Source organism: Gavia stellata, chromosome 7 (genome assembly GCF_030936135.1).
Source record: "Gavia stellata isolate bGavSte3 chromosome 7, bGavSte3.hap2, whole genome shotgun sequence".
Lineage (NCBI taxonomy): Eukaryota > Metazoa > Chordata > Aves > Gaviiformes > Gaviidae > Gavia > Gavia stellata.
Window position 1 is genome coordinate 8230195 of NC_082600.1, and position 12664 is coordinate 8242858.

At 36.8% G+C, this 12664-nt stretch overlaps 1 protein-coding gene across 1 annotated transcript in view; it reads left to right on the forward strand.

Annotated features, from left to right (window-relative positions):
* The window catches only part of HIF1A (hypoxia inducible factor 1 subunit alpha), a 34146-nt gene that overhangs the window by 16477 nt on the left and 5005 nt on the right, over positions 1-12664 (forward strand). Inside the window, exons 4-14 of the mRNA XM_059819249.1 lie at positions 85-169; positions 2983-3095; positions 4193-4395; positions 5387-5493; positions 5667-5814; positions 6734-6954; positions 7140-7420; positions 7957-8079; positions 8305-8699; positions 9546-9654; positions 12421-12547. Coding sequence (XP_059675232.1) covers positions 85-169; positions 2983-3095; positions 4193-4395; positions 5387-5493; positions 5667-5814; positions 6734-6954; positions 7140-7420; positions 7957-8079; positions 8305-8699; positions 9546-9654; positions 12421-12547 — 1912 coding nt within the window. The remainder of the gene's footprint in view (positions 1-84; positions 170-2982; positions 3096-4192; positions 4396-5386; positions 5494-5666; positions 5815-6733; positions 6955-7139; positions 7421-7956; positions 8080-8304; positions 8700-9545; positions 9655-12420; positions 12548-12664) is intronic.

Consider the following 12664-nt stretch of genomic DNA (forward strand, 5'->3'; position numbering starts at 1 on the left):
CTAAGACTGTTTCAGATCTGTAAAAGTTGTTACATTTTTGTGTATGTAAAGTTAGACACACGTATACCTCTTATTTTTTGACAGTTTGAGTTGACGGGGCACAGTGTATTTGATTTCACTCATCCATGTGACCATGAAGAGCTGAGAGAAATGCTTACACACAGAAATGGTGAGAAGAAAGAAAAAATTGATTTTTCTTACGGATAGTTCCTGTTGGCATTAGTACAGTTGGATATTTGCCAGAAAAAGGTGTTGAGAGAACCACCTAGTATGTTTTGCTGCTTAAATCTCGAAATAAACCTTGTTCAGAGATACTAACAGAAATAACCAGAATGTTTTGGCAATATTTGTAGGAGATATGACTTCATTAGTACTCTTTAATCTAAAACAAAATTAATGACTAAAATGGAGTTATTGAGGGTTTAAAGAATTAGTGTGCCTACAGGAATAAAATTAGAGGTAGGCTGAATGAGAATTATCTTAAGCAATTGCTATAGAAGGATATGGAGAAGTTAAATTTGTGCATTTGTCTTCATCTGGGCTTGCCTTTACAGGACAACTTAAAAGCAAATGCTTTCTTCCAGAGATCTGTGGTGGTATACTTAAGACACAAAAATGATACTATATTTAGGACACCAAAAAACTAATTGGGAAATACTTGGACAGCCACAAAAATGGCTTCGGGATTGATGCTTCTTTGCACCTTTTAATTGGTGCACGAAATTGTTATCTTTTCACAGATTTCTGACTCTACTTTTCTCTGTCTAAGGGAGTAGAACACTGTGTTCACATATTCTGTATGCTTTTGAATTTAACAAATGCCCATGAATTACTGCTTTTATGTCTTCTAAAGGTTTGCTAATGACTATAAAGACTTGGCAGCCTGCATGCCTCCAAACAAATCTGCTTTACTCAGTTGTTAAAGTCTAAAATCCGACCTCTCTAATTCCTGTTTCATCAAACAAGGGTTATATGGACTCTGAATCTAGATAGTGGTAAATTACCAAGCCTGACCTGTGCTTTTGTGTAGCACTGTAGATCAGAAGTCTTTTATGTTGTTGTTCTATTTAATTCAGTGGAAGAGACCTGATAAGATATCATAGCATTCAGGGCCCCAGCTTTGATTTTTGTAAGCATTTTCTAAACTTGCCTGCCCTTAGTATTGAAGTATGTTTCTCAGGCTGTATTAGACTTCCCCCTCCCCCCTTTTGGAATACATTGATGTATCTGGGGGGGGGTGTGGGGAAACAACTTCACTAAAGCAGTGTAAAAAAAAAACCCTGGTCTTGTTGCAAAAGCTTATTCTTAAAAATGTCATATTACTGAGTTCATGCAAACCAACTCTAACATGTCTAAATTGACCAGACTGGAATAAGATGTCTGGAAAGCATTATTACAAAATCTGTTTTGCAAATGAAGTTGGCAGACAAAAGTCTAAATTAGAGTAATAATAGTACATTTTTATATTTATTAGTATTCCCAGGTTGCATTCTACTGCAGCTCTTACATCAGTGGAGTTATTTTGGTTTTGAATTGAGTATTAAATGCTCCCCTTTAGGATTGTACAGGTGCAAATGAATATAAATGTCATTGGCAGAAACTGAACCGCATTCTGATTTTTACGAAGTTGCTTTTTAAACTTTCAAAGCTGGCAATTTTAAAAATAATGTCTGATGTTGAATCAGGCTTGAGAAAGTTGCTCCATCTTTTACAGTTGGTTCTTAAAGCAGAGCCTTAAGCATCAGGACTTGGTAACAATAATGTTGTGTAATCTTCAACTAAGAATTTCTAGATTGGTTTAACTCTTTTAAAAACATACTGAATTAAGTAAGTTTTGGCTGCTTCTCTGAACGCTGCTTTATTTTGGTTCCCTCCCTTTATTGAAGATATTTTGATGTGGTATAAAGTAGGCTTGTCCTCATTAGTCTTCGCCTCTGTTAGAAGCAATAGACAATGTAGCATAGGAACTTTGACTTTTTTTAATGAATTTTGTCAAACTGGTAGCTGCAGTGCAAGCCACCATGAAGAATTCCATAGCTACTATTGTCTGTGGAGGATGAGAGCACATTATTGTATAAACTTGTATCAGAAGTAAGCTCACATGTTCTAAATTTCCACCCTCTGCCATGATTTGGTCCTCACTCCTTAGCACACCTCTGCAAACTTGCTCTTCCACTGTTCCTTATCCTAGTGCTTTATTTCCCTCTTCCATGCACAGCAAGCTGCTTGCAGCTCTCCTGATAGGATCAGTTTGCATTTTCTTTGCCCAGAATAGCCTAGCTAGTAATCAACTCTGGAAGGTTCTTCCTTGTAAGGCCAAAAACTTAACTTAAAGTCTGCTGTTAGCAAGTAAGGCTGAAAAATTAGTGCAGCTAATATTAATTGGCATTAGGATTTCTCGACTTTTTTGCAATATGCTAATAATGTGTTTAAAAACTTGGTCCCTGTTTACTCTAAGAGTGTAAATCACTGTGGAAATACTCAGAGGCATGTAAACAGCAGAGTTGCTGATTCTGAATTGAGAAACTTAAAATACTGCAGTCCTGAAGAGTGACAGGCCCAAAACATGTTTGATTTGAACCTCCCTGCAGTGAGTTACTGATGCATTTCAGTGGAAACCAACTCAACAGTACTTGCGTTCTGCACATGCTTTTCTTGTCTTCTGTTACAATTTTAAAATATATTACATTTTTAATGAGTCTCTTTCTCCCCACCCCTTTTTCCTGAAATCTGGGAGTGTGGAATTGGCTACAAATATGATATTGATCCTAAATCATTGAAACTTCATTTTTTTTGCCTACCCCACAGTAAAACTCATTCTGAAGAGTGTTATTATTGAAAGTGTTGTTAGGTTTATCCATCTTTTTAATTTATTTTTTGGGTCTTCCTGTAGTCTTAGAGTTCTGTAACATGGGGGGTGGTTTATGCCTTTGGAAAATGATCCAAGAGCTTAAGAATTGGTTTACTATTTGCCTTTGCTAGGTCCTGTGAAAAAGGGCAAAGAGCAAAACACGGAGCGCAGCTTTTTTCTCAGAATGAAGTGTACACTGACCAGCAGGGGAAGAACAGTGAATATAAAGTCTGCTACATGGAAGGTAACTAATTGAAAGGAATATTTATGTATTTTGGCAGCTTCCTCTTCAGATGTCCTAACACTGTATTTCAACATTTTTTACTTCATGTAATGAGCTTGAGTTTCACTAAGTACTTCACTAATTTAATGATCGTGCTTCAATATGCTGAATTTTAATGCTGAATACATCATGGAGGTAACTGAAACTATGTGTTAAAATTAGTTTTTCAAAACTCTCTTAATGAATTCTCCATTTTAAATTAGAGGTCATTTACTTACTAGAAACTGTAATTACTAAATATGTTTGCATAAAGCCTTCTCCTCTGAGGAAACAATACTTGACACCACTTATGGTGATACCTGACTTCTTTTGATTTGACACTGTAAATGTGACAGTTGAGGTCTCTCTGAAGGACTTCAACACCATTCTTTCTGAAGCTGCTGGCTGTCCCTTTTATAACCGTTGGAACAAAAAGAGCCCAGCCTGATAACTTTCTGCAGTGAATGCATTTTCTTCTCTGGACAAAAAGTAACTTCTTACTGTATCGAGTGGTATTATGGCTCACAATTCTCTTTTATAACTCAAACGAGTTCATTCTTCTTTGCTACTCTGTGAACAATTTCTACTTCGGAATGGTTTAAAAAAAAAAAAAACCAAAAAACCACAAAATGCAAAACTACTTGTCTCTTGAAGAATAAATTTGATCTCTAACATAACTTCTGCAGAAGATCTAAAATGGAGGTTGCTACTATTACCATAACTTTCAAATTTAAATAGTAAGATATCTTTTGCTGAGGCAGTTGCTTATCAGTGTCGTCATTAATGTAACTTTCAAAGAAGAACAGTTCACAGAAATGCAGAAATGTCTACTGTTGGTTCAGCCAGTGCCCAGGAGGAAAGAGTTAGCAGCCTGTGTACTCACGGCAGTCTGCGTAGCGTGAGGAGATCTGCTGCTCTCCTTTAGCCATCCACTTGAAAGCACTACTGCCTTTCTGTTGTTGCTATCACATCAAGGAGTGGGGAGGGGAAGGACTTTGCTCCGGGTGTGCTAATGGAAATACAGTTGTGTTGTCTGACAGACAAAATCCTGGTCTCTTTAAAATGCAACTTTCCCGTAGGTACTCCACTGCACTGGGCACATTCGTGTGTATGACACTTGCGGTAATCAAACTCACTGCGGCTACAAAAAGCCTCCCATGACGTGTCTGGTGTTGATCTGTGAACCTATTCCTCATCCATCAAACATTGAGGTCCCCTTGGACAGTAAAACGTTCCTCAGTCGTCACAGTCTTGATATGAAATTTTCCTATTGTGATGAAAGGTAATATATATTTTGTACTTAACAAATTAATTCATTTGAAGGATTTGCAGGGTTGGTATATGTTGGCTGATGTTGGCCTTGTACATTTATGTAGTCCTGTTAACTTGATTCAACTGTGCAATGGAATTGCTGGGATGTTTTGGCTTTTACTATTGATGAGGATGTCCTATTTAAAAGGCAGATTGTTAAATCTAAAGAGGGTACAGCATTATTACTTTGGAATAAATCCTTTGCCTGCAGTTGACTGCCTGTTCAAACTGGTCTTTAGTGTAGTGGCAGCAATTAAGTTGAAATGAGAAGATACTTATGAACACTGAAAAAACAGGAAGGATTTTAGGTTTGTCAAAGATGGTGGTGCAAAGAGATCTTAGTGCAAGTTATTTTCTGTCCTCTGCAGTAACTTTACCTTTATGTGACCGATGGTATCGCGTAAAAGGTACTTATTTGGTCATTCTGCATGTAGACGAAGGCAAAATAAATGCGTTCCCCTGGTTAGCGCTGCCCTCTAGGGGCTGAAGAAAATAATGTTCTCTTTAAAAGCTGGCAGTGGCTGACAGTGGGAAGAATAAATCTGATTCCTAATTTCTCTTACTTGCAGATTTAAAACTGTTGAAGCACGTCTTTTGCAATTTTATTAAATTTTCATATTAGTGTAAGCTGGATATGCTAGTACATAAGTGGCTGGTCTACCTTTAAGCAAAAACCAAAAAGTCTAGAAAGCAGGGATTTACTTAGTCCTGTCCACCACAGGACATGACTTATAAATATTCAATGAGAAGTAAAATCCTATGCCTGCCAAAATTTCTCTTTTAAAGAAGAATAAAAAATAGCAATTTATTTCAAAATGAAAACTCCCAGTAAACCAAAATTGCTGCTAATGTGTATGGAAGTGACTCAGGATTTTTCTAGATGTGTAAGCATCCAAATGCTCAAGTATTTATGCTACTCCATGTCTGCTTTTACTTAGCAATTTTTTCCCCTTGTTTTAAAGAATTACAGAGTTGATGGGGTATGAGCCAGAGGAACTCCTGGGTCGCTCAATCTATGAATACTACCATGCGCTGGATTCTGATCATCTGACCAAAACACACCACGACAGTAAGTGAAAAGATGTATTTAAAGCACTGCAACTACAAGAGATGAGATGCAGCACTGGGGGAAAGCAGCAGCAGAATGAGGGCTTGCTTTTAATTGCAGATGTGAATACTTATTTTAAACAGTTTTGGTTTTTTTCTGCCTGTAATTAAAGGTGGTGTCCTTTCTGCTTTTAGTGTTCACAAAAGGGCAGGTGACAACAGGACAGTACAGAATGCTTGCTAAACAAGGTGGCTATGTCTGGGTTGAAACTCAAGCAACTGTTATATACAACACTAAGAATTCTCAGCCACAGTGCATAGTGTGCGTAAACTATGTGTTGAGGTAAGTTGAGTGGGCATTGCTATTCTTTATCATCATTTTTATTGGAGATGAAGTCAGATATTGGTGGCACTACATTTTTTTTTCAACTGAGAATGTGGTCCCCTGTTGAATATGTTACGATGTTACTGTTTTTCCTACCAGTGAAATTTTTGCTTAGAGTACTGCCAGTCCTAGGATTAGGAATTGCATTTGAAAACAAAACACACTTTTGATCTAGTGATGTCAGTGGGAAGATCTCTTGCAGGCAAATGAGCATAGGGACAGCCTCTTCTTGACTGTCGTGTTGGAAGCATTTGAGAATTTGTGTGCATTCTAGACAACTCTCTAATCTTTGTCGGCAGCCTGGAGCAGTTAATTTCACTAATAACTTTTAGTCATGGAGCAGCAGTAATGGTGTCTGTCTTAATCCCATCTATCTTTTTCTTCCTTAGAATTCCTCTTTTGATTGAAAGCTTTAACTGAAGGCAGACTTGTTGACTGTTTTTCTGCAACTGTATAATAGTCCTAAATTAGTTTTTCAAAACTGTAGCGAATTTACCAGTATCAATCTATCAACATATTGTACATTCATTTAAAACAAAGAAAAGTGTTTTAGGAAATATCTAACTTTTTTCTTAATTTCTCAGTGCTTTTAGAAAAGCATGGGGTTTTTTCTTACTTTTTTTGACGACACCACAATTAGTGCTTGCTTTGTCTATTACATTTGAAGAAAAAATGAGTAAGAAAAAAAGAATTCTTAAAGCTCCTATCCTGGTAATTTTGTGGTGTGAGGTGGTTTTGTTTTGTTGTTCGTTTTTTTTTTGGGGGGAATGGGTGGGTTTTGTTTTTTTTTTTTCCTTTTGCAACTTGCAAAACTGTTAAGCTTGAATTTATTCCTTTTAGCTGTTCTTTAACAGTCATCTTTCTCTCTGTCTGACAGTGGAATTGTTCAGAAGGACTTGATTTTTTCCCTTGGACAAACTGAGTGTATGCTGAAACCAGTGGAGTCTCCTGATATGAAAATGACCAAAATATTCGGCAAAGATGACCTGGATGATACCAACAGCCTTTTTGAAAAACTTAAACAGGAACCAGATGCTTTAACTGTGCTGGCCCCAGCTGCTGGAGACACAATTATCTCTCTAGATTTCAGCAGTAATGGTGGGTGTGTGTTTAAATTGGAGAGCATGCTAATTAGTAAAGTTAGTATTTTACAGTACATCTTGAAAAATAACCTCCCAGTATCACTTGCCTAGCGCTATTTCAGCCGCTGTTTAAATTTAATGAGGTCCGTAGACACGCTCAGTATTGTTACTTAGGTTGATGGTTTCTTTTAATTTTTATAGAGTCTGATGAACAACAATGTGATGAAGTTCCTTTGTATAATGATGTAATGCTCCCCTCATCCAGTGAGAAATTGCAGAATATAAGTATGGCAATGTCCCCACTACCTGCCTCTGAAACTACAAAGCCACTTCGTAGCAATGCTGATCCTGCACTCAATAGAGAAGTTGTATCAAAGCTGGAGCCAAATACAGAGCCACTTGAACTTTCTTTTACCATGCCTCAGGTGCAAGAGCAACCAACCAGCCCTTCTGATGCAAGTACCAGCCAAAGTTCACCTGAGGTTAGTTACGTAATTTGGATACACTGTCATTAAAATGTATATGCTGTTGGGCCTTGTGGAGCAAATCTGGTTAAGGACGCAGCCAAGGCAGGAATTGAAAATTATTTCTAAGTTGTGACCTAGTTAAGCTCACGCCATGATCTGAGGAAAAAGATGAATTTTCATACTGAGAATTATCTTTTCATTAAAGTGAGTCTTGCAAACGCATGCAATACCACCCAATAGAAATAAGAAGAGCTTAGTATTGGTCTTTCTAGAAAAGAATGGTTCAGAGACAACTTCTGTAAACGGCAAATTAGTTTCAATAAATTACTGTAGTGGCTACTCCCAGGTTCCAACGAACAGTGTGCTTCCCAAGTGGGGTAAATTTGAATGTATAGCGATAAATGTAAGTTTTTTACTTTCCCATTGTAATTTTGTGCAACTATAGCTTGGAATTAGTTTTTACATCAGAATATTTTTCAGAGAATCTGTAGATACAATGCAACGTGATGTAATGACAGAAACTTAAAACTGCACTCAAACTGTTTTCACAGCCCAGTAGTCCCAACGACTACTGCTTTGATGTGGATAATGATATGGCTAATGAATTCAAACTGGAATTAGTGGAGAAACTCTTCGCGATAGATACAGAAGCAAAAAATCCATTCTCTAATCAGGTAATGTATGTTAACTTAAAATTCTGTATCAACTTATTCTCAATGTGCTTCTCATTCTCTTAGAATGTGTTCAGGAACCTCCTTCCTCTTGTATGTAATATTTTTATTAAAATAAATTGCAAGAAACATTGTAAGGATTTGGTAAAAGTATAAGCCTTAATGAAGCCATGAAGTCATAGCTGAGATGTTCTTACATGTTTATAATTTTTACCTCTTGTTTTCCAGGAAACTGATTTAGACTTGGAGATGTTGGCTCCTTACATCCCAATGGATGATGACTTCCAGTTGCGATCCTTTGATCAGCTATCTCCGCTGGAAAGCAGTTCTTCCGGCTCTCAAAATGCAGCCACCATTACCATATTTCAGCAGACTCAGACACCATCAAGTACTGCTGATGAAATAAAACCAGTGACAGAATGTGTGGATGATGTGAAGACACTAATTGTTCCTTCATCTTCTGTCCACATAACCAGTGAAACGAGTAGTGCCCCAGCATCACCTTATGGTGGGAACAGGAGTCGAACTGCGTCTCCGATCAGAGCAGGAAAAGGAACATTGGATCAGACAGAAAAATCTTGTCCGGGAGCACCCAGTTTGCTAACAGTCACTCTGAATAAAAGGTATTTTAAAAGTGAAGCTTAAGCCCTAGCATCTGTTGAAAAAAAAATTAGATATAATACACTTTTAAATACTGCTAACTGTTGTATGTTGTCTTCTGCATTCTACTTCAAAGTAGAAATTTATATGTTTAAATTTGGACATTCTAAACAAGTTTTTTTTGGATACAGTAAGCTTCCCTTAATTTCACAGCAGCTTTTACATAAACATCTTATGTAATAGGCAGCTGCCATATGCAAACTGTGTTCATAATTTTGTTCTGCACTTGTATCTGACATGGAGCCTTTTTAAAAGAATGCAGTAGGCAATCTACAAGTAGTTAACCCCACACAATATTTCTGGTGCTTTTCTTGTCCACTTCATTATGAGGTAAGAGGTGACTGCAGTCTGTGTGCTACATTTATTGCTTTTAAAGCGAGCCGTATTTCATAATGATGGACTGTGGCATTTGTAGCAGATATTTATTATGATAGAAAATCCTACAAAGTCAGACATCAGACTTTTGATACATAGAAGCTTTATCTGTATGTAGAAATATTCAGAATAGACTTTTCCTCACTCTTCCCTCCCTTCTTTCTGTTGAAAGTGAATTGCTGAACTTTTATGCTTTGGTTTTTTTCTGCAAAGACTTTAAAATTTGTTATAACTCATTCTGAGCTTCACAGCAAGATGAAAAGCTAACATTTGCTATGCTCATAGACAATGATTGTTGAAATGAGTCAATTTATGAAAGAAAAATAGTATAGTTCATAAATTCGGTTCTGTGATATTGTATGTAAGTGTCCACAAAAGAAGAATGGCTTGAGGATAGTAGAAACGTCTTAACAGCCTGAATCAATTTTTCTTAGATCTACTGCAATGGATGAAGAACTAAATCCAAAGATGCTAGCTTTGCATAATGCTCAGAGAAAACGAAAAATGGAACATGATGGTTCACTTTTTCAGGCAGTTGGAATTGTGAGTTTTGTTTTACCATTTTAAAATATTCACTTTTAACCTTGCAATTTCTGAAATGAGGCATCAGTACCTCCTGAGTTTAGCTGTTGGTATGCAGTGGAATCTTGGGATCAGATAATTGTTTGTTACTGAAATCCCCACATATATGCAGATACTCTGATTTTTAGTTCTTTTACTGTCAGCTGTTTCAAAAGTGCCCTCTGTGCCCAAGCACGTGTCTTGATTATGGTGAAGATACTCTTTTGTGAACATACATGTTCTTCAGTAGAATATGCACAAATGTAAGACATCACATTTGAATTTATAATTGCCATATTTATTTCACTTCTGAATTCAAACTCAATTTTCATATTTGTCAGTACTGGAGATAGTGTTCTTGGGCTTCTTTCTAGGCTTTCATTTTTCCATTGAGTCTGAGATTCCTTTATTTGATCAGATAACAAGACCATCTGAACCATAAGGGAATAGAATTCATATAACCTAGCAAATGTATATTGCTATCACTTTCATTTCATGTGTGCGCTCTCTAGTATTAGTGTGTGCGATTGTGAGTAGTTCATCATCATCAACTGTATTAGCTATTCAAAACAAACTTTTTAGGTATTCCTGGATTTGTGTCACTTAATTGGGGCTGTCCAGCTTGTTATTTTCTGCAAGGGTGTTTTGTCTCCATGATCTTGTCTCTTACTGTCAGTTCTTAGTATTTTGAAATCTTGAGCTTTGCCATTACATACTGTTATCTCTCTTCTTGCCTTCATTGCAAATTCCCACTTCTCTTTAAGTTTTTGCACAGTTAATTCTCAGTTCCTCTACTGCAATGTAGACTTTGAGATTCTTTGTTTCTCTTGTGGTCCATCTCCTAGGTGTAGTCATCCATCATGTCTTACCGTGCAGGATTATTTTTCTTCTGAACTATGAATTATTCCTTCATTAGCATTCTGGTTTGGGCATGAGACAAATCACTGTATACTGTCTTTATCACTGCTCTCCTCTAGAAGAGCTGAGAAAGCTTCTGTATGTCCATTTTTTTTCTGAGGCAAGCAGGCTTTATTTAAATAATCATACTTATGCCATTGTTGTAATTTGCTAAATGATTTGCACTTTCATGCATGTTGTTCTGTTGCTTCCAGTAGTCCTGTAAGAATTCACAGCTCTGCAAGAAATTTTATTGCCTTTCATTGCATCTTTCTCATGCAGTGGTGCTATAGCTGTCGTATAGTGTTGCTGATAAAATATTCAAAATAGCATGGGATGTCATTAAATACACAGAACACAAGCAGTTCTGTATTAACTGCTGTAATAGTGTTCATGCTTCTACGCTTAGTGCCTTTTTAACGCTTACAGATTTAAACTTCATCCTTCGCTAAACTTTTTTCTGTATCTGACAAAAGTGTTATAAATATTTTGATGGTTTCTGCACAGTCAGAAGCTGAATTTTCCATGTAGCTGGGTCTTAATGACATTATTTCAAGCAAGTGCTTTGATTGTTTAGCTTCTTTCTCCACAGTGGATTTCTGAGTGGATGAACTAGGCCTTGCACGTGCACAGAAGAAAAATAATGTTAAATCCAGGCTTATAATACATGGTATTCGGGGATTGTGCTAAAACTTGCCACAACTTCTTAGCTGTAAGGAAGCGGGACTTACTTTGCAAAGAGTGAAAATAAGTGAAGACCAAAGTAAAATACTACTTTAGTTTTCTAGAAAACAGGAGAATTAGAGAAAGGCAAGATGTGTTATAGTAAGATTATGAAATAATGATCCAAATCATTACATTGAAAAAGATACGAGCTATATATTTCTTAATATGAAGGGCTGTATTGCATTCACAGTAAAAAAAACAGTAACAATGTAGATGACTGACCTTACTGTGAGATGCAGCTTCTAAGTCTGAGTTGTTTAATTTTAACTTCTACCGTACAACTGTCCTTTTGACTTGCATGTTTTATAGCCTGAAAACATATGTTCTTTACTATTTTAAGTGTTCAGGATAATGGCAGTGTTCTGAAATACCTTTTCCTCTTTTTGCAGCAGTCAATACTACTAACAAGACAAAACTATGCAGATTCAACTACTTTTGCTAGTAAACCTAATACTAAGGTGGTGTTTTTTCCTTCCATCCCATCTGTTTCAGTGGCAGCTTCTTCTTACTTATCCTAATTATATGAAGCCCTTAAAAGCTTTCTAATCTCCGTATCTTCTGTGCTGCTGTCAAAACAATATGCTAAGGAGCCGTATCTGCAATAGAATGGCTTAGGACTGCATTCCCCGCAAGACTTGGGTCAGATGGCTTGGTGGAAATAACTAGAGTGCAAGCAGAATTTACATCTTAAATTTAGATAGAATCGACCTACCGAGGTTCCTGAATCTCCTGTCGACACTGTTAATTCCAGTGCAGAAAACCATTAGATACTTCAGTGAAAACCTGATGCTTACTCACACAAGAGCAGTGGTAATTAAATGGGTGTGTATGTGTACATGTATGTGCTAATCTTGAGCATGGTAACTGATGATAACCAGCATTTAGTCATTGTTTTCTGTAAGGGAATTAAGGTCTTGAAATCTGATTCAGTTTTCCTTTAAATAATCTTCAAGGCCAGCTTACTTGGAAATATATTTCTCCCCAAGTTCTGAATTAAGTCTGCTTAAAATTGTATCAGTGCCTACATTAGTAATTAGTGACAGCAGCTGTTAGTTTGGAAGAGGGATGTGGAGGCCTACAAGGATACAGTATTCAATAAAGATCATCTATTTTATTTCTTTGTAGGGGTCTTTATTCCAGCAGACAGGTGACCGTGGAGGAAATGCATCACTTGCTTGGAAACGTGTAAAGGGATGCAAAACAAATGGCCATAATGGAGTGGAGCAAAAGACAATCATTCTACTATCAACTGGTTAGTATCTTCTTTTAATATGTAGAGGGGAGGGGGCTGTGTGAGAGAGAACTGAGTGGCAAAAACATATCCAAACTTACCTCCTTTTATGAACAATTTGGAGGAAAGGTTAAACAT